General features: G+C 38.1%; 1 protein-coding gene across 22 annotated transcripts in view; it reads left to right on the top strand.

Annotated features, from left to right (window-relative positions):
- MCTP1 (multiple C2 and transmembrane domain containing 1) overlaps window positions 1-25,970 on the top strand; it is a 520,292-nt gene that overhangs the window by 185,029 nt on the left and 309,293 nt on the right. The window contains exon 1 of one of the 22 annotated variants that reach the window (XM_023258511.2): window positions 2,882-3,112. The exons of 20 other annotated variants lie outside the window; for them this stretch is intronic. In XM_023258511.2, the coding sequence (XP_023114279.1) occupies window positions 3,056-3,112 (57 nt within the window). In that variant the 5' untranslated portion in view covers window positions 2,882-3,055. One more of the 22 variants, XM_045040213.1, reaches the window with a different exon arrangement.

Here is a 25,970-nt window from a genome sequence, read left to right as displayed (position 1 = left end):
TTCAAAAAATAACATGTTCTTTTCAAATTACCTCAAGAATACATGAATTTATTTTTGTGAATTTATGAAATAGGTAATACACTGAGCAAGATTATGAAATAGGTAATACACTGAGCAAAATGATCAGATCTGTCTTTGTCCCCCATCATCCCCTATTTCAAACCTTCTTCCCAGATATAATGTCTTAGCCACAATTGGTGTGCAGTCCATCCAGGTTCTTTTCTATGAATTTGCATGTAAAAATTCATGTACCCAGTGTACATGTATCCCAGGGATACATGTTTATTTTTGCAACACGTCCTTTCCGTTTAATACCTTTTAGGGAGTTTTGCATGGTGGCGCATGTAGAGAACCTAGTTATGTTTAACAGCTTCATACTATTCCTTAGTATGGTGAAGCCACTGTTTACTTAACCTTCTGCTCTTCATGGCCCAATGCAACATTTGCATTTTTTCGCTATTACAAACAATTCTGCAGTGAATATTCTAGTGTATCCATTGTAGCAGCAGAAGGCAGATGTGACTTAATGCATGGCCAGATGTAGGAACTACAGTAGCATCAGGAGTCTGCGGTTTACATTTTTGCCTTTTTTTTCTTGATTGGCTTCAGTTTTTAAACAACCTCACCTCATGTGGTAGCACATATGTCTGTCAGCAATTCTAGGCTTACGTTCTATAAACTTACACTCTTTCACATTCTAAGCAAAAAATAGAATATTGGATCTCAGTGAACCAGCTTGGGTTACGTGATCATCCCTGAAGTGATCACTGTAGCTCTGTAGACAGTATACACGGGTTAATCAGGCCTGCGTCACATGCCCACTTCTGGGGCCAGGTCAGCATGACCCAAATACGGACTAAGAAGAAGGGATGGATGGGTGATTTGCGAAATAAAAATCAGAAGGATGATACCAGGAGGAGGCACATATAGCAGTCAGGCAAATATATCAATTTCTCCTGCAAATGTCTTATAGATAATATTTTATGTTTTTGTGAGTAGGAAGTGAATAGACATCCTAATGATATCCAGACTTATGTCATTAGGACCAAAGCTTTCCTGTAAGCATCTTTCCAAATTTTTGCTGGAATAATGAAACAAGTATGTTTTGATATTCACTATTGTATATGAAAATAAAGTATGTTATTGATTGAGGATCATTAACATTATGAAAAAGAAGTAATTTTTGCAGTTCAGGAAAATGTTACCCAATGTATTTGCTAAAAGTTCAGTGATATGGTAGGTCATATCTTTTCTATGATAAATACCTTCTCTTAGAACACCTTTTGAAATATTCTATTATTTACCAAACTATAGCCTAAACTCTATTTATTTATTTATTTATTTATTTATTTATTTATTTATATTTAACAATGTTTATCAAATTCCACTCTGTGCTCAGCACCATGCCAGAGGCTGAGGATAAAATCTTGACTACAAGATCTCTGCCCTCAAGTTTCTTACATTATTGTTAGGGGCCGCAGACTATAAATAAGTAAATGAATGAGTAAAGGAGAACTTTCCAGGCTGTGACGCACTATGAAGGAAATAAAAAGGATCCTGATAAGGAAAGCAATTGGGGAAGGTCATGTCTGGTGAGGCGGTAAGGGAAGACTTCTCTGAAGAGAGAATGTTTGAACTGCAAGCTGGGAATGAAGAATGAACCCCGAACTCTAGGTCTGTGCTGTCAGATGTAGTAGCCTCCACCCATTTGTGGCTATTGAGCACTCAGTTGTGGCGACTTTGAATCAAAATCCGCTATAAATGTAAAATGTACACCAGATCTCCAAGATTAGTATAAAAATTATAAAATATTTAATAATTTGTTGAATACATGTTGAAATTGAAATATTTTAGATATGTTAGAGTAAGCATTGTTAAAATTAATTTTACGTATTTCTCTTTACGTTTTTAATGTGACCACTAAGACTGTAAAATTATATATGCAGTTTACTTACATGTCTTTTGAACAGTCCTGGTCTAAGTGGTTTCAATTTGCTATAAATGCCATGTGCTTTTTCATCGTTTCGTCCTTGGTCATGCCAGTGGCAACTGAATTTATGTAGTAGATTTTTCTCCAAGGAGATAAGTGTGTAATATTCATTGACTGAGGTGTATAAATATAATAATTCAATGTGTGATCAAGCTTAATAAAGCTCAGAGTTAAGAGGTAGTGGGTGGTAGAGAAAGCACAGAAAATTGCCACATTTACTAAGGGAGTTGTGTCATTAGTCATGTTCCTTTAGAAATGCTCACAAAACAGATAAAGGAGGGCTCTGAGCTGGAGAGGTAGGCAGAGCAAACGGCACAAGGTAATGACAGCGTGGGACAGGATTTCTGTGGGAATGAGCGAGAGCAAACCACAAAGATCTATTTCCATTCTCTGCTTCGTGAAGGAGATTCTGTTGTGTTGTACAGAACTGCCACTTCTTGCACGCTAAAACAGAGTTTTCTTCTACACGTTGTTTTTGAACTGAGAGGAATGTTAGTGACTTCCGCGTGCCTCTCTCACGTCTCTGTCAGGGCAATGCTAGCAAGTTCACACACATTTAATAACATTACATTAATTCACTGCTGAGAGCAAGCAGAATAGTTTTCTTTGTGCCATATTGTTCTCATTTCCATTCGTGGCTTGTGCCACAGGGAAGAAATTAATCACTTAAAAAAATGCACGTTTGTTTGACCTGGTGAGGGAGGGGGTGTTTGGGGGTGGGGGGAAGGTTTACATTTTAGTTTGTAAACAGTTTGGGACCCCACATGTGATGATTGTTACGTAATCTAACAGTTTTGTGAGGGGGAAACTCTACCCTTACTGGTTTGAGAGGGAGTTGAGTCATATCCTGTGAATGTGAGGCAACAGTATTTAAGCATCACGGGTTCCTCTTACTTTCATTCTAAGTGGCTGCAGTTGAGAGCAGCAAGTGCTGTCTGTGAAGAGGCTGTTACCAGCCCTTGGAGGTGAACAGCCTCTCCTACAAGGATTCAGGAAAGAAAGCCAAGTCTGAATATGCAGTTCTCTCACTGGAATGAAAGATGTTTGGTCTATTTCTAATCAACTATGCTAGACACCTGCAAGCCGAAAAGTGCCTGCAATTTGCCATTTGTTTATAATAAGGTAAGCTCCACGTTTTGGTTTACTCATTGCATCAGGACAGCCTGGAATTAACGTGGCAGTTTTCGTACATGGTTGTGCTTCAGAAAATGCCTTCTCACAGGTATTGAAGGTGGCATTTGAGTTGCTAACACAAGTAATTTTAAACTTACAGTTTAATCCATTTGTGAAATACTTAATTTAAGACATTGATATTTTCTTTATACTAGCTTTTTATGAAAAATGTAATACCTGAGAAGCAGAAACGCTGTAGTAGTTTTGTATCATTTTAGGTCTTTTTTAAGGATTAAATAGTACCAGGATCTTTTCCCTTTTGCCCCCCCTTTTTGCTACTTTATGATCTCCGTTAAAGATGAAATGTGCATAAAACTCACATGATTGTGCTTGGATTTTACTCTAAATAACCATAGCTTGCCAGCTATATTTCTCCACTGCAATAAAAAGTGGTCTTAGTCATAGGAAGTTTAGGGTTGAAAAGTAATGAAACTCTCTTTCCCTTTCTTATTTGGCTTTCTGTTTAAGTAAAAGGCCACCATATTCATAAACTTTGATTGATGTGTCAACTTTAAAATGTGTATGAGTGTATCACAAGCCCACTTCCTCAGTTGCTGTTGGAGACACTCATCTATAAATCGTATGGATAGAAAAATCTGTGGATAGAAAAGTGAATGAGAGGTTTGTTTTTCAAATTCTTTAAGCTTGCGGCTGAGAGGCTGGGGTGAAAGACAAGAATGTTGTCTTGGGTTTTTATTGATTGAAGAAACAACATCAAATCAGAGACTAACAGTGGTGTCTGGTGTCACATAACTTTGAACACTCATATTTAAGACCTTTGAATTCTTTTGAGATAGAAAAGGTTAATTTGATTTTGAGGGCTATAGCTGTGAATTTGTAAGTTATTAATGAATTGAGGGATTTTTTGTATGTTTAATGACAGTTGGCATTAGAATACTTTCTTCTTGATTATTGACCATTGTCATGCTTAGAGATTGTTTCATTTCTGTTCAAAATTATACCCATTACAAAATTGCTATATTCTAACTACACATGGAAATTACTTTTCATTAGATATATATTGAATAATTCATGGTTTTTTGCAAAGGTCAGGGGGTCAATGAACTAATGGAAGGCATGTAGTTTTCCTCTTCTTTGAAGGGGAAATTCAGATTAGTTCAACTTCCAAACATGTTTAATGGCAGTGTTCCAAATTGAGAAAATAAAAAAAACTTTAAGGAAAATGACTTAGCACAATGAAAGCCTTTGGGGCCACGCATAGTGAAAAAGCACATATCCCAAAAGATTAGAATACAAAATGTTATAAGTAGAATATCCTGATATCGAATCTGTAGCAAACTCTTTTTTTTCTGGCAGAAAGGGACCTATTCTGGTTAGTTATGAAATCTGCTTGAGTATTTTCCCTTATACTATATGTGAATTACTAAATGTCAATAGAAAGAATAGCATGTATCTACATCAAGACAAAAGCATGTATTATTACACTTTGCATAGTGTCCGATTCTTAAATATGGATTATAATGGCCATACAAGCTGTTGTTATGGATTAAAACTCAGACTGATAAAATGTTGTGAAATCAAGTTTTTACAGTATGCTCTGTTTCAAATATGGACTTAATTATTTATGACATTGCACAGCCAACTGGTAATTACCTGATTAGATTATCAAGGCATCTTGCTTCTCCTCCTTCATTGCTGTGATCCCCATTCTTTGACTATATTCTTTACACTTCCAGAAGGGGTGTGGGTAAAGTGCTGGGAGAGAGAAGGAAAGAAAACAAATACAGTGTAATTTTTCTGTGTCTCACCTCTCAAAATGGCTTTGATGAAGAAAGAGTTTAGATATAATGGCTAAAATGAGTCTTTAGATAACCTGTGGATCTTAATTAGTCAGGAAATCCCTTGACCTCTGAGAAGAGGAACAATTGGGAACTTGGTTCAGAAAACCTTTTTTTACCTTACAGGATTGTTTGCAAAGATGGAATAATTTCATATCTGTGTTGTATTTTATTAACTGTAAGGTGTTAGGCATATTTTTGAGAATTTTTTTGTCTTCCTATAGTAAAGGAGCTGATGAGATATCAAAGATACTCAGAATTCCACTCTGGATTTAGAATATTTCTTTTCAGTAATAAAAGTCTCCTTTTTCTTCTCTTTGTAAACTACTTTACTGGTTAATTTCCAACTTATCTAAAAATATTTTGCAAGGATGAGCTCCAAAACTAAAAACCAAGAACCCAAATTTACCTAAGTCTTGGTGCTGTTTTAAAATTTCAAATATCTCCTGGAAACTCATTGTCACTGAAGTATTTATCAAGTGGCAACTAAACTTAATTTTCAACCTAGAAACAACATGATGTCTCTCAACTGGGGACTACATCAGCAGAAGCACACATGACATTTTTTCTTTGTTTTTAAAGATTTTTCTCTTAGGTGAGGCTTTGACAGGTTCAGGAAATTTTTTTATAGAGTATTCGTTCTGACTCCTGGAAACTGAATCTTTCTGGATGGTGATTTAGATGCTGCTGTCTCTAGTGAATCCTTCTAGATATCAAATGCAGCACACTTGCTGGTAAAAATAAGTAGAGATAACTCCACCTATTTCTGAAAATCAGTTTTGAAGATCAAATGAAACTGTTGGCTGTGAGAGTCCTTGTAAATGCCATAGAGCTTACAAATACCACTATCACAAGGTAAGATATACAAAATTACGTTTTTGAGGCAAACTTGATGTCCTCTCACATATTCTCATTTCACAAAGAATGGAATTAAGATCCACAAGAGTTAAGAAAGGTGCCTCACTTTCCTTAAGCTAATACCTGAGTCAAGACCAAAATCTAGGTCTTTCTGTCTGCTCAGTTAGCTAGAAATTGATCAGAAAGACTTTTTCTTGAGTTGTATGATTAGGGTTTAAAAATAAATAAATAATATTTTTCACATATTGATGAACATTTTTTTAGGAAGCTATATGCTTAGAGAATATTTTGTAGGAGACATATTGCCTTGTCTATAAGTTGTGTGGGCTGAGGATTCTCTGTTGGATCTAATTTAATGGAGCATGAATTTTCGGAATGATTATCAAACTAAAACATCTGACTCTTGGAGTCTCTTAGCTTTTTCACAAAGTGTCCAAGCTCTTACTATGGGAGATTGAATCATAAAAGGAGGCATGCATAATGAATAGGGGTAGATCTGTAGCTTTTAAAATTGTAGGTAGTATGGTAGATTGTTTTGATATATTTGTTGAAAGTGGTTAGCAAAAAGAGATTCTCCAAACGCTTATCATTAAAAAGAAATTGGGAAAATTTAAACAACCAGATAGACTTGCAACCATTTCTGTTAAAACCCATCTGGCTATTTCATATTTATGAAACTCTCTTCTTTATCGGGGACATGAGTTGGGAGAAACATGACTTTCCAAATTACAGAAGTTAAGGACGTGTATCTTACTATACCAATGAACATGATAGGTTTATAAAGAAAATTTTTCTTTAAAACCTCTTAAATTAAGATTAGAAGACAGAGGCAGGATGCTTGTGTGGCTCAGTTGGCTAAGCGTCTGACTCTTAATTTCAGCTCGGGTCATGATCTCACAGTTCGTGGGACAGAGCCCTGCATTGGGCTCTGTGCTAACAGTGCCAAGCCTGCTTGGGTTTCTCCCTCTCTCTCTGCCTCTTCGCTCCCCCCAACCCCCCCCTCTTTTCCCTCTCTCTCAAAATAAATAAATAAACATTTTTTAAAAATTAGAAGACAGATTAATTGAAAACTTTTTGCATGTTGGTAGTATTAATAAAGGTTATTTTTACTCCAAGGAATCAAAACATGGTCACCATTTCATTTAATAAAATATGTAACTCTTATGAAAGGTATATGCTATCTACATATCCTATACTCCAACTTACCACTTCAGTAAATAAGTGGAATTTATCATCATGCTATCTTATGAACAAATCTTAGCCCTGCATTGTAATAAAGTTCACTGCTTACTTTATCCCTAGAACTATATGAATCTGCTGTATAACCTTTAGGAGATAAAGGAAAACAGGTGAGATGAAGACGTAAAAGTCTTTAAACACTTTGCTAAATAGAAATATAAGGTGATATTGGGCACTAGAAGTGTAGTGGGAGGAATCAGTACTTCCTTGTAATATTGACCCCTCCTGTGGCTTTGGAGGTAACAAGTCTTGTGATTTTTGTTTTTCTATCTGTGAAGCTTAGAAAACACATTAAAGCCAGACAGTTATCCCACATATCCTATAGATACTTGGTAAATATTGATTAATGATCCTGTGAACATCAAAGTTGGGTGAAGCACTTTGAACTCATTTTGAAGAGTCTATCCATGTATCATTGGTATAAGTGCCAAGGTTTGTAAAAATATCCCCTTGAGAGAAACCCAAGGAAGAAATCTTTGGAGATGGTTTGCTGGGTTTTGATTCCATATTAATTTAGTGAAGATAATCAAATCAGTCACTTGGTCTTCCTTTGCTTGAGTCATTTCACTAGTAGGAGAGGATTAGTAATATATATTCATGACAATTTACAGCATCCCCAAATGTAACAAATCAAGTTCTAAATCTCTCACTCCATAAATGTTTTGTCCAAGATGAAAATAACAGTAATGCTAACACTGAAGTCAGCCTATATAATAGCTTTTTATGAACTATCTAAATTAATGTCTTAAAACCACCTTATAAAATTTGGGCACTATTAATATTCCCACTTTATAGATGGAGAAACTGAAGTATTTAGAAATTTAATGACTTATCCCTGACATCACACAAATAGTTATAGAATGACCAGAATTGAACCAAGGCAGTCAGGCTTCAGAGCCAGGGTACCTGATTACATTTTATGCTGCCTCCAGTTCGAATCCCTTGATCCCAGTAATAGGAAGTGACTGTTAAAAAGTGCCACAGACAGGAAAAGAAATCTTTTTAATGTTAATGTATTCAATCATTTTGATGACTCCAACATTCTCATTCTTAGTGAAACCCAGGCCTTTATGAAGCGGAAATATACTAAAATTACTTGGGAATTCATGTAAGATGAAGCTAGTAACAATACAAAATGTGTCTGGAATGAGAAGACATAATAGAGAGTTCTCCTAGGTGATCATAGTCTTTGGCCAAATGAAAATTTTTCCATTTTTTTGAGGGGGTAGGGAGAGAAAGACAGCTTTCAATGTATACATAATCAACTTACACAGTCCCAGAAAAGTTTGTGGAAAATTTTGTGTTTAGAGGAAAGATTAATGTCATGTCGCCTTTTGTCTGGACACTCCGTAAACATTTCCTGATGAAAGGCATGATTTGGGGGAAGGAGCACATTGAATGAATGGTAGAAGGAGTTTAGGTCCATTGTGCAACTAGGGTACATTTTGATCTGCTTTCTCCAAAGACTGCACACATTTTTCTTGAAATTCTTGAGTGGTTTTCAAACCTTCTTGTTTCTTCAGGTTTTGCAGACAAGGACTTCCTTCACAGTGTTGTGCACCCTTAGCACTACCTTGGTGACTAATACATAGTAGACTCTCAGTAAGGCTTCTCGGCAAGGTGGGTGGAAGGATGGATGGATGGATGGATGGATGGATTGATGGATGGATGGATGGTAGGGATAAACTGGCACATCTCCACATCTGCTCTGAGCCATGACTCATGTATCTGAAACTGGATTTGGATCAGACTGTCACTGAGCATGTGGGAAAAGGGAATGAAGTATAAAGTATAAAAGAGTTTACCTCAGTTAATTTGATACTTTATCATATGATGGTTTTCAACATGGAACTGACATAGCCAACTGGTACAAGCCTTTCACACTGTTTCATATTAGTTTCTTTAATTACACATACAAAGCATAATTGCTTTACTCCCTTGATTCAAAAGCTAAATGGGAGCACCTGGGTGGCTTAGTTGGTTAACTGACTGACTTTGGCTCAGGTCGTGATCTCGCAGTCCGAGTTCTAGCCCCGTGTTGGGCTCTGTGCTGACAGCTCAGAGTCTGGAGCCTGCTTCAGATTCTGTGTCTCCCTCTTTCTATGCCCCTCCCCCACTCACACTCTGTCTCTCTCTCTCTCTCTAAGAATAAATAAAGGTTAAAAAAATTTATGAAAAATTTATGCAAATATATACATATATAGCATATATGTTATACATATACAGAGACAGATTTAGATAAAATTAAAAGATCAAAATAAATTTGAATACCTAAATTAATGGGAATTATCAAAGTTTGACTATTTTAGGATTTGATGTGAAAAATAATCAAAATTGTTTCAGAAGAAACAATTCAGGCAGAGAATTGGAAAAAACAAAGGAATTTTTAAAAATCACTTTTAAATGCTTATTTACAAAAATATATGTTTCTTTCAATCTTAGAAGAAAAGCTTTGTTTTTTCCAAAAATTTCATTAGAGAGCTCAAACTAAGAAGTCTGGGAACCAAGGGCACCTGGGTGGCTCAGTTGGTTAAGTATCGGACTTTAGCTCAGGTCATGATCTCCCAGTTTGTGGGTTTGAGACCCCTGTCTGGCTCTGTGCTAACAGCTCAGAGTCTGGGGCCTGCTTCAGATTCTGTGTCTATCTCTCTCTCTGCCCCTCCCCTGCTTATACTCTGTCTCTCGCTCTCTCCCTCTCAAAAATAGATCAACATTAAAAAAAATACAAGGAAGTCTGGGAGCTGAAATTTATGTAGTATCACTTTTTGAGATATGGTCAATTACTGAGAGATGGTTTTCAAAATAAGAATAGTGACTAAGGATAGGAAATACTGCCGATTTCCAGGGAAGGTGGTTATTGTTTCAAGTTTTTCAAGGGGGGAAAACACAAAAAACTTTCCTAAAAAACATGTGATCAAACGCAAAATATATCCAAGTTTTAGACAATGGGAGCAACTCTATTGGGAAAATTATACATTTGGCCTTGGCCCAAAGCAATAATTAAAAATGAAACACACACACACACACACACAGAAAAAAATCCCAGTCAGCACAAAATCATTGGTTGGATTTTCTTTTTCCTGGTCCTAAACACAGCAAGTAGCGTATGTTCACTGTTTGAGGATATTCTCTTCTTTGGTGTATAGGTTTCTTGTGTTATTTGAAATGCATATGATTCCTATGGCTCATTGTTTACTGTGGGTGATTTTCCTACCTTAGAAATAGCAGGCTCCAAGTAACAATCAGTTGAAAGTGTTACACTGAGTAACAGCAGACCTGCATTCTACACTGTACAGTCTGGGCCTCATTTTAACATCCCTCAAATGAAGCATTCATCCTCTATCCCTCTCTTGTTTCCCAAAGACTAGGAATTAATTCTGGATAGGATTTCTCCCTCCCTCCCTCCCTCCCTTTCTTTCTTTCTTTCTTTCTTTCTTTCTTTCTTTCTTTCTTTCTTTCTTTCTTTCTTCTCTCTCTCTCTTTCTTTTCATTTTCAAATCAGTAGTTACTTTATTTTCAAATCAATTCTGAAACAATTAATTCCAAGTTTATCTAGCCAAAGTGGATGAAAAACTTCTGCTAAGTTCATGCCTAGAGTTTGAGAAATGTTCATGCTATAAATAGATATATGGATGGATGGTACATAAATGAATTAATGCCTCATGGCAAATGCATACTTTCTAAATGTGTAAATTGCCACAAAAAATACGCCAGACAAAAGGAGACTTTGTAACTTTATTATCTCTCTTAAATATTTTTAATGTTTTCATTTATTTGAGAGAGAGAATGAGAGAATAAGAGTGTGAACAGGGGAGGAGCAGAGAGTGAGGGAGACACAGAATCCAAAGCAGGCTCCAGGCTCTGAGCTGTCAGCACAGAACCCAATGCTGGGCTCATACTCATGAAAAGGGAGATCATGACTTGTGCCAAAGTCTGATGCTTAACCAATTGAGACACCCGGGCAGCCCTGCCTCTGTTAAGTATTTGATAAGTTACACTATATATGAATGTTCAAAAGTGTTTGAAAAGTACACTGCAATTCCAAAAGTATGCAGATTACTATCAGGAAGCCGCTAATGTCGACAGGAATATGACTTCTTATAGTTACTTTTAGGAGAAGTTATTGAAGTGATCATTGTTTCAAGCTTTCCCAGGAAGAAAAGAACAAAATTTTCCTGTAAAAATACTTGATCACACAACTTTTAGGGTCAAAATATGTAAGTTTTAGACAATGGAAACAAATCTTTTGGAAAAGCAGTCCTGTTCTTTGGCTCCTAACATGGCAGGTGCTTTACAACGAAGGGCAGACTCCCCATTTGAATGGTTTTTATGTATCAGACACTAACATAAATTTTTTCAGAAATCAACTAAGGCCTGAAAACTATGTTTGCTGTGTTAAAATATTTTTCTCATCATACCTTGAACTCTTTCTCATTCATTGTGTCTCTTATTTTTGTATGTTTTCAGAAGAGATTACCATTATATTTTGCTCTTTTAATTATATTTTTAAACAAAACATAAGGAGAAAGTTAACTAAAACCTAAACATCAGGGGGCGCCTGAGTGGATCAGTCACTTAAGTGTCTGACTCCATCTCAGCTCAGATCTTGATGTCAGGGTTGTGGTAGGTTCAATCCCTGAGTTGAACTCTGTGCCAGTTGTAGAGCAAAAATCTAAACATCAGTTTTATTTAAAAAGTATAGTTCAGGGGCTCCTGGGTGGCTCAGTCGGTTAAGCGTCCGACTTCGGCTCAGGTCACGATCTCATGGTCCGTGAGTTCAAGCCCTGCATCAGGCTCTGTGCTTACAGCTCAGAGCCTGGAGCCTACTTCAGATTCTGTGTCTCCCTCTCTCTCTCTGCTCCTGCCCCGTTCATGCTCTGTCTCTCTCTGTCTCAAAAATAAATAAACATTTGAAAAATAATAGTAATAAAATAAAATAAAAAGTATAGTTCAGCGTATCAAAGTGGTTCAAAGTATTGTACCATCTCTAAATTTCTATGATTTCTCCCTTTATCCAAGTAACATGTCATTCATATTCACAAAATTTTGTAATCAAAAGATGCCTTAGAAATCAACTATCTCAACTCTCTCATTTTGCAAATGAAAAATATTCTGGCACAGGCAAATTAAATGACTTTTCCAAGGTTATATACATCCAGCACCTGACAGAGCTGAGCTGGGCATGGGGTTCCTAACATGCAACTCTGCAGTCTTTTTACTGCACTAGTCAATGAGAGCATCATTATCTGAAGTTAGTAGTCAAATAGTACATGGGATTTGTACGTCCTTTTAAAAAAAAATTTGAATGTTCATTTATTTTTGAGAGACAGAGACAGAGTGCGAGCAGGGGAAAGGCAGAGACAGAGAGAGACACAGAATCCAAAGCAGGGTCCAGGCTCTGAGCTGTCAGCACAGAGCCTGATTCGGGGCTCGAGCCCACAAAACTGTGAGATCATGATCTAAGCCGAAGTGGCACGCTTAATTGAGCCACCTAGGTGCCCCTGCACTTCTATTATTAGAATGTTAATTTTGCACAGCATAAATCAGTTTAAATTTGGCCTAATTTCCTTTTGACCACTAAACAGTTTTTTACCATATTTTTTGGAAGGGCATATTTTAAGCACAGAGTCTACACAGAAGCTTTTCCTGACACCAAAGAGTTTATCTTTATTCACTTGACACTGCAGAGGCACTTGTAATTACAGGGATCGGTCCACACTTAACAACTTGTGCACACTTAAGACTGGTTGTACTTTTCCGCACCGTCCAACTTTCCAGATCTCAAAACAAATGCCTACATCAAACTGTCAGAAAACTTCATTGTTGCAAACTATTGTGTGAGTAAACAGCATACTTATTTATTGGAATCATTTTACCAAATAAGTGGCAACAATTACTAACCAATGGCTGTCCTAATGACTACACTTTTGTCATTAAACTTGGTAATGCATTGGAAGTTCCAGCCCCATTGCCCCTCTTTTGGTTGCTCGTGGAGAAGCGGCATGACCACAACCAAGCAGCACCCTCAAGGGGGCAGGGTGCTCCTCCACGCAGGGAGGTCCCTTTAGAAAATGGCCTAGAAACCAGGTAATGTGGTCTGCCCTCCTGCTCTTTGGAAAAGAACCAGAAAAATGGTGTCTCATTTGGCTTCTCATTTGCAACTTCAGTGAGGCATGAGGGAGGCAGATTGTTTTCCAGAGTATTTTTTGGAATGCCGGTTCTGTGAAAATGGCATTCTATAATCAAATAACTTTGGGAACTGTGATATATTGTGTTCCCGTATTGCATATTGACACTGGAGGCAAAAGGCATGTACTTTAGGAGCTTTAAAGGGGGGATTTGTTTAACATCCTCTAACCCACTTTTCTCAAACAAGCCCATTTGCAAAATATTACTTGCTCCTATCATGGAACACGCTTAAGAAACACAGATAAACATTCCCCTCGGTGATCAAATGTCCTAAAAGAGGGTAGGTTGGGGGTATCTCTGCCCCTACAAGCCCATAATGTGAGCACAGTACTGAGTGAAACTAGTGTTTAAACAGTAGTACTGAATAATTATATTCTATGTGTGTGTGTATATGTATATATATATATACATATACACACATATTACTGTGTTTGTTTAGAGCAAACCGCCTACTTTATGAGTGATTTAAGCAATTTTTAAGGTAATTTTGACTTTGAGATTTTTACCTCATTCAGTACTACCAGAACCATCTAAAATACCGTATTTCTGAACTGGTTTGATCAAGAAACCATGGAAGCTCAAGGCAGGGAGTTATGAAATTCCAGAGTGGGAGGTGGAAAAGATTTCATAGAAATGCTCCTTAAGCTGGATCTAGAAGGAGGTGCTGTCATTTTCCAGGTGGATAAGAACACAGGTACAGAGGCATGGCTTAGCACAACAGTTCACAACAGTTTTTAACTGGTGTTAAAAAACAAAAGACAGTATTTTTGGAGTCTAAGGTGAATAGAGGGGAACAGCTGGTGAGACAGGTCAATACAAGTCAGTTCATAAAGGTCTTTCAATGCCATGCTACAGAACTTGGCCTTCACCTTAAAGGGTAGTGATTATTCAACTAAATGATGCATCACATTTACCAGAAATCTTTTTCAAACTGTGTGTACCCAGGCCTGATGCCCAAGCGATTCTGATTGATTAAGTTATGGGTCGAGCTCAAGAATGTAAATCTGGAGAAAAGCACTCAAGGGATGGCAATGTCCATTCTAAGCTGAGACAGCTTGAGACACCAAAGAAGCATTTCAAGGAGGGAAATGTTGTAATTGGCATTTTGTAGGCTTTGAGGAGGAAGGTTTGAGAGGAATGATTTCAAAGCCAGGGAAACCCATTTGGAGGTTCTTACATCAGTCTGGGCAAAAAACAACAAGGGCAACAAAGGCAGTAATAGGGGAGTGGAATGGGAAGGATGGGTGTTACAGATTTGGTCTAGATCCGCTCCATCTAGTATTTGGCGGCTGACCATAAGTGAGCGAGAAGTGTCCAGGTGTCTGGCTTGATGATGCTGACAGTCATGGCAGGAAACCCGGAAAGGGTGCACATGAATTCTTGTTTTTTCTTCATTTTTCCTCTTCATCTCCAACTTTGTGTCATGTCTAGGATGCTCCCAACTCATTGCATTGTCAGCTTCTTCATAACTTTGCAGCCATCAGACATTCTTTGCAACTGAGCACCTCCCTAGTGGAACAAAACAAAACAAAACACCAGAGAGACCCTCATCAACTGGTAGAGCTTTCCCAGGACCAACAGGGTACTTGGGGAAAACTTTTGAGCATGAGAGTAACCATTTGGGGAAACAGAGGGGAATGAAGGATCTTTGTAGGAGAACTCACAGAATACCCTGTACTGTGAATCTAGTCAGGGCTGTGATCAGCCACTTCCCCACTCTATACTCAGTGAGGTTGGAGGGGTAGGAGGGAGGTGTTAGAGGATAACAATCACAAATGCAGGCAAGAATGGATGTCCTCAATCCTGAGCCAAAGGCTCCCAACCATGCCTGAGCAGCAGAAGGAAGTTGAGACATGAATCTGGTTGAAGAGGAAATGGATGAGGTGAGGAAGCTGAGATTCTGCTGAACAACCAAAAATAACTTTGGCAAGTGCCACAATGTGAGCTTGGCCTTCCTCTGCCAAGACAATGGGAGAAATAAGAGGCCCTCTGGTGTGGAGATTGTTGAACTCCCTGAAAAGGATGATGGTTCAGCTGTACAGCATGGGTGGGCTGGTAAAAGAAGGTCTTGTGAACTGTGGTATGACATGGGGTAGTGTGACAAGCTGTACTGAGGAGCAGAAAGGGCATGTGGAAGAGGACTTGAGAAAGAGTCTCTCATACATCCAATGAAAACAGCTGGAGCTAGAAGACTTGGGTTTGAATCCAGACATATGATATGACCCTGAGAACATTATGTGACATCTCTGGGCTTCAGTTTCCTGCTCCTAAAAAGAGAATAAAAGTACCTTCTTTGGTACTACCTAGGTAACGCAGGTCAGATGTGGAGTATAATGTGGATCCTCTCGTGCTGCCAATATTTCCACCTCATCAGTTCCCAGCCCCTTTCAAGTTACTACAATTCAAGCATATTCTCGTCTAGTGGCCTGTGGAGTGATCAATTTATGTGAGACAGTCTTGGGCAAAAATTGAAAAGCCTGTACTATGCAGGGTAAATTTGACAGCACAGTGATTGATGGGACTCTTGTTCACAAGCTCTTGTTTCTATTTCCTCAGCCTTGTATAATTTGTTCAGGGTTTATCGAACTAGGGTTAGGAAGGTAGGATTTAATGTACTGCAGAACTGATCAAATGCTTCTTGATACTGATTTTATCAGAACACAAGAGCATCTTGTCAAACTCTGTTCTATTCATGGGGAGGGGAATGGAGTCCATTGGTGCCTCCAGGACTATATGTTTAGTATCAATATGCCAACCCACCCCTGACTGTCCCCCACTCCTCCACACAGAGAGGAGACTTGTAAGGCGTAGTCTCACATTAGAGTCTCTGATAATGTCCAGTAGTGAAGAAGCTTGTATATCAGTTAAACGTATTTACTCTAAAGCAAGACTTATTTTTCTCATGGATCTATTAAAATTAAAAAGAGTACAAATAGATGGACTTTGACGGGTGCATATTTCTGTCTATTCTTTTTCTTCTTGGAGGTCCCACAGAGAAGTAAAATCTGGCAATCATAGGAGGGATGAATTGTATTATTTTAATAAAAACCTAGTGAATGTTAAATTTTAAATTTTAAATTTTAAATTTTATTTAAGGCAATGTCTTTCTTGTGATGATGAATGTCATTCTGATTTTTAGATACATTAGTGTCTGCAGTGACCACAATTCCGTAGGGTGAAACTTTGAACCAACAAGGGCCTCTGTAGCTCACGTGCAATTCACTGGTTGCTTCAGTGAGTTCCTTTCCATGTATTCAAATGTGCAAAAATATTTTTTAAGAGCCCATGTGCTAGAAACTGTGGGGACACATTTAGCAGATAAAATGAACACAATGTATGCTAACAAGGAGCTTTAATCACTCTCATGAATATCAAATTATAAGCTTTACTGAGTGACATTAGATGAAGGAGAAGATAATAGAGAGTATAATAGGGGAAGTTAATTTAGATAATGGGCTCAGGGAAGTCTACTCTGAGAAAGTCACTTTTAAGCTGAGACTAGATCACTAGTTAATTTTTATTTCCCTGTTGCTTAAAAGTTTGTGAGGATTAGAGAAAACATATGTGAAGTACCCAACATAGTATTTGGCACAAAAGTTATTCAGGAGACTCAGATCGATTCTGTTTCCTGATCTATGAGTATCTAGCTTTGTTTAACATTTCTCTGCAGAGTTAAGCACCCTTCCCTCCCTTGCTCTGTATTCCAGTCCATTCGGCTTGTTTATGATTCCCTGCCTCATCTCCTTGGAAGAAGGTCCATCTGCTGGAACCCCAACCCTATGAACCTTCCCTGAGCCAAGACATTACCATCTTCCCAGTGAGCGATGTCAGCCTGTTCCCCCTCCCCTTAAACCACCTTAAGCAGATCACAGTGCTTCAATGCAGTTCATCGTTCAGATCAGAATGAGCTATCTTTTGCCCCTTAGATTTTGTGGTTCCTACTTATGCATTACTCCTGGGCAATGGGGGTGGGGAGGTCTAATGCTGCATGAATTCACCGAGCCACAGCCAACTGCCCTGATGATTCTGCCTTGAACGTAGCCAGAGTCTTGTGCAATTGGTAAGGACCCAGAGTGTTGCTCCCTCGGCCATGGCAATCCAGGACAATTTGCACCAGAAAGGAGCCAGTAGCAGGGCTTAGATTGGATCATTTCACACGGGGCTTTCCTGAGGAGAGAGAACACATCAACTATAGCAGGCTGGCAGTGGGCTATGTTTGAATTCATTGTCAAAGGATCCAAGTGTAATTATGAAGTAACCAGAGTTACCATGGATGTTGGGAGGCTTGGCGTTCCCTATAGGTGTTCCCCAATCTGTCCTGCAGAACTGGAGTATTCCCACTCCCTCCCTGGCAGGGGAGAAGGGCCCTAGAAGAGAGGAAGCAGACCTAATGGTCAGGAGGCAGCAGAAGACAGGAGCACCTCCATCAGATGGTGTTCCAGTCCCATCCCCTCCTCAGGAAGAAGCTAAGCTGGGATTTAGAGTGTCCTGAGGGCAGAGCTGGCTCAGGGCTGCAGCCTAGTAGGCCTTTCACAGATCTGGTGTAGGCAGATGTGTAAGAAGAGAACTTAGGTGCCAATCAGAGAGTGCCTTGACATGGGTGTGAAAATGACAAGCGCCACCACAAAGAACAGGAAGACAGTTCTCTCCTCTCTTTGTGGTTTCTAAGGTTCTGTCATGGAAGACCACACAAAGCCAGTGAAAACTGTGATCTGCAAAGTTAGTGCATACAAATGCTTAGACTATGTGGACTTTGAATGACTGTATGGTCAATTTCTGTTAGACCTGCTCCCATTCACTGTGCCTCCCAATAATATAGCAGAGCTCTTGCTATTGCATTTATAGCTTCCATCACATCACCCCTTTCTTTCTGAGCAATCACAGTGGGCGATGAAATAGGACACATTTGAGAGAAAATAGGTGACTATACAAAAGACAGGAGCGTTTCTTTTGCTGTCAAAATTAGCTATGAAAATTAAGATTGGGAACATCTGTTTTAATTATGTATGTAGCACAGACTGTTCTGTTGTTTCACAGTGTCTCTGGAAGGGAGGAAAAAAAAGATAAGTTACCTGCTAGTTTCTCAGGATCTTCTAAGTCTCATTTGCTTTTAGCTATAAAATGCTACTATTGATATTAAAATCGTGTTCTTTCATGCAAATACTATGTAAAATCTTTATAATTCTTGTTGCAGAGCCTGCATTGTAAGATTGGAGAGGACAGGCAAAAACAGTCAACATAAATTTATGAACAGGAATGATCGCCAAAGCGTGTTAGCTCAGTGTTTAATTAACAGAGAAGTTTTATTTTTTGACCCAGTTGTGAAAACCATAATAATACAAACTGACACCCGGAAAGCTGCTGGAAACAGCAAAGGAAAGAGAGGTGCACTAAGTAGAAAACAGATTCTGTCTGATCTGCCAGTTGAACTTTTGAAATATTCACCGCTCTGCACGTGTCCCCAGAGTGCTGGACACTATAGAAGATTAACCCGTAAATCTGCAAGGGCCTATAAAACCGCCACCTCCCATGGGGGCTGTGGACACGTTAGACCAGACCCCCTGTTTATTGTTTTATTTTCTTTTATTTTTGCTTCCTTTTTGAAAATAACTGTGGCCTAGTTCCTGCATTTACTGTCCCTGAGAATTAAATGTTTTTCTTGTTCTATCCATATTTTTCTCTCTTTTTGCTCTGCATTAAATCCATTGTCTCTCATTGGATATTTCTTAGGGCAAACCTACCTAAGAACTGCTTTCTGTCTTTGAGAAACTTACTCTTGTTGACCATATAATTCACTTAATTTGACTTGAATAGAATAATAATAAATTTAATACAATAGAGTAATTGCCTCTTTTTACCCTGTCATAAGAGAAGTTATGGAAAAAGTAAATTAATGATTTATTTTTTAATCGAGGCTAAGAAATTGTTTAACGTTTATTCTAGCAAAACGTAGGTGTAAAATATTTGAAAATACATGTAAATATATTCTGAAGCTTCATAGCAAATATATCTTATTTTATTTTTGTGTAACTATTTTTCATCATGTTCTTAATTTTAATGTTTATTTCTACATCCTTTTGAATTTTCTGTAGAAACAATAAAGACTGTATAGGGGAGACAATCTATGAGTATTGTACATTTTATTTCATCTTTTCTAAATCATATATTTTGTATTTCGTTTTTACTCTTACTGCTCTGGTCAGTACCTTTAGTAAAATGTTGAAGTGATGATAGTGAGTATCCTGACTTTTTCTTCATCTCAAAAGGGAAGATTTCATGTTTTACCATAGAGTACAATGATATTTGTTAATTACTTTTATGAGATTCAGAGAGCTCTCTTCTATTGGTGACTTGCTGCAATGGTTTTAAAAATTAATAGTTTTAAATTTTATAAAATGCTCTTCCAAATCTTTTGAGACGATTACGTAAATTTTGCTTTTAATTATATCATGATTTTCTGATGGTAACCCAGCTTCAAATTCATGAGATATACCCATATTCGGGCACCTGGGTGTCTCAGTCAGTTGAGCATCTGACTTCAGATCAGGTCATGATCTCACAGCTCCTGAGATCTAGCCCTGCGTCGGGCTCTGTGCTGGCAGCTCGGAGCCTGGAGCCTGCTTTGGATTCTGTGTCTCCCTTTCTCTCTGCCCCTAACCCACTCACATTCTGTCTCTGTCTTTCTCAAAAAATAAATAAACATTTAAAAAAAAATTAAAAGACCCATATTGATCATCATCTTTTATCCTTTATATACTTTGCTGTATTCAGTTTGTTAATATTTTATTTGGAACTTTTGCATGGATATTCGTGAGTAAAATTGACCAGTTTTGGTCCTTTCTTATAATCCTCTTGTTAAATTTGGTTATTAAGGTATTGACTTCCAATAAATAACTGATCATTTTTTATACACTGGAATAATGTGTAACTCTGCAGTGGTTTCTTAGATATAAGAAGATATTAATTATTGATAGCATTTCTTAAACAGTTTTAGTAATGTCCAGATTTTCTAGTTCTTCTTGAATTCATTTTTAATAGATGATATTTTCAAATTTAAGTCCATTTTATATAAATTTCAAATGACTTGGCAAAAAAATGTATTCTCTTATTTTGTAGAAAATGCAGAAGCATTGACGATTTTTGAGTAGAAAAAAATTGTAGTGTATTCAGGGATGTTATGCAATATAAGTTGGATTAGGATTCAAAACATATAACTCTTCACTGGTCAGCTATTTCAATAGCAACTGTAAAAATCTTTTCTAACGTGGTCCTACTCAATTTCATCATCTCAACCCATTAACAACATCATTGAATCTTTTGCTCAATTTTATTAACTCTGTAAAATTTCACCATCTTATAAGAGGGCTGCCTGTTGGTTTAAAATGTCTTGTCACATTTTAGAGGAACGTTTCATGGTTGGTTCCACATTTCATTCTTACATGTCATATTGGTAGTCCTATGGGCCTTTGTATATGGCTCTACCTCAGAGTTTCTCTGAGTAGAGTTTATAGAAACACTGATGGGCCCTGAACATTCTCCTCACGGACTGAGAACTTATCTAAGATACCAGACTGTTGTTTTTGTTCTTAGAGCCCAGTGATATTGATTTTTATGTATGTATATGACAGCATTGCCTAGCGCCTGTTGTGTACACACAGAGTCTTCACAGATTTCTGGGTTGAGTATTAGTATTCGTGTAGCATTAGTGTCATGTTTAGTGGATTGTGTTTGGCCATTGCAGTTATTCTCATAAACTGGCATCAGTTTTGCTTCACTGTCAATTCCATTTGTAGTGGGTTCTCTAGTGAACCCTGTACCATGTAAAGTACGTGTGTGTACAAATAGCTGTTAGGAGGCTCTAAATTTTTAATAATTAGATCTTAAGACATGTGTTGTAATTTGAATAGGAATTATTTTTACGTTTAGTGCAGAAGTAGATGTTTACACAATTTGATCCACTGTGATGTTTTGCTGTTACCAGTCTTCCTTGCACCTCCATCTTCCTGTCTCCTACTGGAAGATTAGAATGTCTGGGGTAGGCTGGCTGTGGAGTTATTTGCCTTGTTATAATTGGGCCAACATAACAACTGTCCGTGGGTTACAATTTAGAAGGCTGTAGGGATAATAGCCTATGTAAAAAATGAGGTGGTTATGAGTGAACATCCTTCACCAAAAATCTGTTTTATCTTCTCTTAAAAATACAAGTTCAATGAATGTTTTCTTGTGTCCTGTCTTCAAAAGTGAAGCTTCTTCTGGAATTAACTTATGTGGTAATGAATAACCTTCTGATTTGGGCAGAGAAGTTGGGAATCCTGCAGCTTAGACTTTCTTTAAAAGAATGAACGGCCATATCAGCACCACTGATGAGTTTGTTATAACAAAAAAAGACTTCACATGAGAGAGAGAGTTCAATGAAGTGGGAATAGACACATAAATGAAAATTATAAGATCCTTGATCTCTGGTGTGGAGGGTGAGAGGGTTGGCTTTCCCAGGGCAGTCATATTCCACAGGATCACGCTGACACACATCTTCTTTCCTCATCTCCAAGAGAGCTCATTTCTTATGAATGTTGGGGAAACTTGTTTTAAAAATTATGCAAGGAAAGTTCTTTTTAAAAGATCAATTCCTGGACCCAGAAATAATGAGGTAACATTGTCTTGACAATCATCATCATTTGCAGTGCATATTGGAATTATTTGCCTGTGGGTGGATTTTTCTGGCTTTGAGAGAATTTGTAATTACTGAAATTAAATAATGCAGATGCCAGAAGAATCTGTGGGGGCTGTTCAGTTCTTTTGGCCCATCTTATGCTGAGGGAACTCTTGGATGAGATCAAAATATCAGACACTTAATCTTGTTCCTGCTGCTTATAGATTTTTATCACCTCTGTAAAGGAAGCTGAATCTGAGCAGGGGAAGGAACTGTGAAGCTCTTTTTTCTTACAGCTTCAGCTGGACTGGATGCTGCTCTGAGCCTAAAGATAAGGATACCACCGACCCAGAGATGGTTACCAACCAAGAGTTAAAAGTCAGAATGACATCAATGTCGTTTCTAGTTGACTGTGTTTGTCAATTGCAGCTATTCTTCCATAAACTGCCCTCCATTTCACTTCACTATGATTTCCACTTGAGGAAGGTTGTCTTGTTCAAGTACATCAAGACATTAACCATGATAGGTTTTCTAGTATCTAGAGTTTTCCATCAAAATATGTCCCCTTCAATAAAAATCATAAACGCTACACATGGATTCTCTAAAATGTTGCTAGAGTGAAGTTTTAGTCAATAAACATGTCAGAGGCTGGAAAAAAATCAATTATTATAAAGAAATACTGAATCAATGCTGTGACCAATCCCCATTCATTGGTCAAACTCGGGGAAATGGTCATTCTGGAATCCAAGTCTCATGTCTATTGATTTCTTTACTTCCCATTTTTAGTCAGAATTTGCTAACCACTGGCTGGGGTAAGTAACATAACTTCTCTCAACCTCATATTGTTCCTCAGAAACAGGGTTAGCACAGTGAGGAACTGCATAGGTTCTGGAGTCTCCCTGTAGTTGAAGCCCTACTCTCTGCCTCTCATTTTAAGCTGTTCAACCTGAAGCATGTTCGCCTCTGTGTGACTCAGTGTCCTAATGTATCAAGTGATAATTGCCATAAAACTGCCTCCTGGTGCTGTCATGAGTTTCAAATGAAACAGTGGGTGCCAATCATTAAACGCAGCATCTTCCACAAAGAAAGCATTCAGTAAATGTTACTAAAAACAAACTTGAAGAGGGTTTGTGGAAATGGATATGGAAGTACATTAGATGTGCACTGGAAGCAGAAAGCCCATCTCTAAAGAGAGACCCAAGGAATCTTTTATCAGTATGACTTTGAAAACCTACCTCCATTTTTAAAATTCTCTTTTCAATTACTATGTTTTTCCCTGATTTATGTCTTTCATCAATAATCATCCCCTGTTCATATGCATTCAGCCCATGATGTTTTAGTCTTTTCTTTTCCTGAATTTGGCATAAAGGAAAGATGGAGATGTCAGAGAGTTGCTGTCGCTATATCCATGTTAACCATCTTCCCTGACCAGCATGTACTCATCATTGCCTAATGGTATTGCCAGACAATGGGAAGGGGTAACAAAGGCCTGATGACCTTCTGCTGGGAATTAGGAGTGCAGAAACAAACATAGGTTTAAGGGTAGATTCCTCTTTAAATTCTGTTCAATATGTCATCTGGGATTCTGCATAAAACAAAGTCTATTCTTTTATTTAAAAAAATTTTTTAAGTTTATTTATTTTGAGAAAGATAGAGGTGGGAAGGGTCAGAGAGAGAGGAAGAGAAAGAGAATCCCAAGCAGGCTCCACACTGTCCGTGCAGAACCCCATGCAGGACCCAAAGTCATGAACCATGAAATCATGACCTGGGCCGAAAGCAAGAGTCAGAAGCTTAACTGACTGAACCACCCAGGCACCCCAGAACAAAGTCAATTTAGATAGAGCCATCAACAATCAACAGAAGGCAATGATTTTTTTAATTATTAAAAAAAGAAAAAGATATGGGGCGCCTGGGTGGCGCAGTCGGCTAAGCGTCTGACTTCAGCCAGGTCACGATCTCGCGGTCCGTGGGTTCGAGCCCCGCGTCAGGCTCTGGGCTGATGGTTCGGAGCCTGGAGCCTGTTTCTGATTCTGTGTCTCCCTCTCTCTCTGCCCCTCCCCCGTTCATGCTCTGTCTCTCTCTGTCCCAAAAATAAATAATAAAACGTTGAAAAAAAAATTAAAAAAAAAAAAAGAAAAAGATATATATTAGTCCTTTCTTTATTTGCAAACTTTGATACACCTGCCTATAGGGCCTTTTATTTATTTTATGTTTTTGCTTTTTTTTAGCTTTCTTGAATTTAGGAGTAAATTGTTCTCTGTAAGGTTAGAAGTTGGGGTGCATTTTCCAACAGAAAGTCTATGAATGATGACCAACTTCCACAACTCTGTTTAACCCACCAATAATTAACTGGTGAGATTCTAACAGCTCTGCAGGAGGTGGTCATCCAGTGTGCCAGAGATGCACTGCTAACACAGGGACACATTTCCCTTCCCTTCCCTGAGTATCAAGCAGATTCGGTGCCCCTCCATCTTCAGGAACCAAAGAGACAGAGATGAGACAGGGGAGAGGAGTGTGGCAGGTGCTATAGAGGCTGGGGTGCTGAAGGGAGCATGGAACTAGGGAGCAGGGTAAGTATAAGCAGAGAATAGCCAGGGGCTTAGGACCTGCAGCCTGCAAAATGCTTTCCTTATTTCTAAACTAACCCCCTAAATACCTCTTTTCTGTCCCACCAGAGTTCCTAGGGTTAGGCCACTTATTGCCTTTAATTGGTTTATTCTGACCAGGGTTTACCTCCATCTTGGGTTCACAGAATAAAACGGTCTCTCAAGTTCCTTTTCCCCTGCCTTTTGAGAAAGTGCAAAAAATTTTATTCCTAGTGACAAAAGAAAGCTGTCTAGAAATTTTAAAAAAAGTGTCCTTATTATGTTTATCCTCCCCTCTCCTTGTCCCATGACTGCTATCACCATCCTGTACATCTCCTCTTTTTCTCCTCTCTCTCTTCTTCACTGTGAACTGCTGGAGATAAGACTCCAATAATAAAACTTTGGGTACAAAATGGACTCAACTGAGATTTCTGCAAGATTTCAGAGAATAATCTGACTGGTTACATGCATATGCTTGTCACCACAGTGGCTAGAGTTTCTGAGTCCCTGGGTCCTAACCTGGATGCAAGGGTCTGGGATGGGAACTGTAGACATTGTTGAGTAGACCAGCATTGAGGTCAAGGAACTGTGGGCCTTTTCAAAAGAGAGTGTCAAAGAAACTCTTAGAGCATATTGCTCTCCTTGTCCCCTGAAAACCCTATTTGGGGTTATCTCTGAGGTAAATTAAACAGGAACGAATTGTCCCAAGTAGCAGGAAGCACTCGGCCCAGTAAGCTCATCAGGAGAGAAGGAAAAATCACCACAATCTTCCCTACCTGGAAATCTTTTATCCCCACCCTTTCATTTATTTTTATTTAAATTCATGCCAGAGTAACTTATTTCAAGTCTGCATAAGGCCTAATAGTTTCCAAAGTACTTTCCTATACGGTATTTCCTTTGAACCTCATAATAGTTGTAGGGTAAGCAAAGGAGGTCCTAGAAGCCTTATTTTATTAAATACAAAGGGGGACAGAAAGATTGAGTTGCCACAGGTCATACACAGAGCATATGGTACAGATCCAGGCCAAAAATTCAATTACTTGCTCACTGTTTTTCCTTTCCATTAGATTCTTCCTCTTAGTACTGGCCTTGACTCATGGGATTAGCAAAAATACAGTAATGTGAGAATATAGGAAATGTGGCATTTTATGTTTCATGAAAATCTTTAAAAGCAAAATCTGAACTATGCATAGCTTAGGCTGAAGCGGGAATGTATTTTTCCTTCATTATTCCTCCTTTAATGTTGTGATAGGACATTAAATTCTACTGTTTTCTAAGAATCAACCATATATAATTTATCTATTTGCATTATTTGGAAGATCTTTAATAGAATTAGAGAAAAGAGCTGAAGCCTCAGCTAATTTATTCTATTAGAATATGAATAGCGAACCAAAGGCTGTAAAAATTGCTGGGCTGAAAATGATTTCTATCTGAACACTGATTTATCTTGAGAAGGCTGTTTTTTTTTTTTTCCTGCGATTTAATTA

The sequence above is a fragment of the Felis catus genome, chromosome A1 (assembly GCF_018350175.1).
Source record: "Felis catus isolate Fca126 chromosome A1, F.catus_Fca126_mat1.0, whole genome shotgun sequence".
Classification (NCBI taxonomy): Eukaryota; Metazoa; Chordata; class Mammalia; order Carnivora; family Felidae; genus Felis; species Felis catus.
The sequence above is the reverse complement of the archived record's forward strand: the minus strand, read 5'-3'. Positions and strand labels throughout refer to the sequence as shown.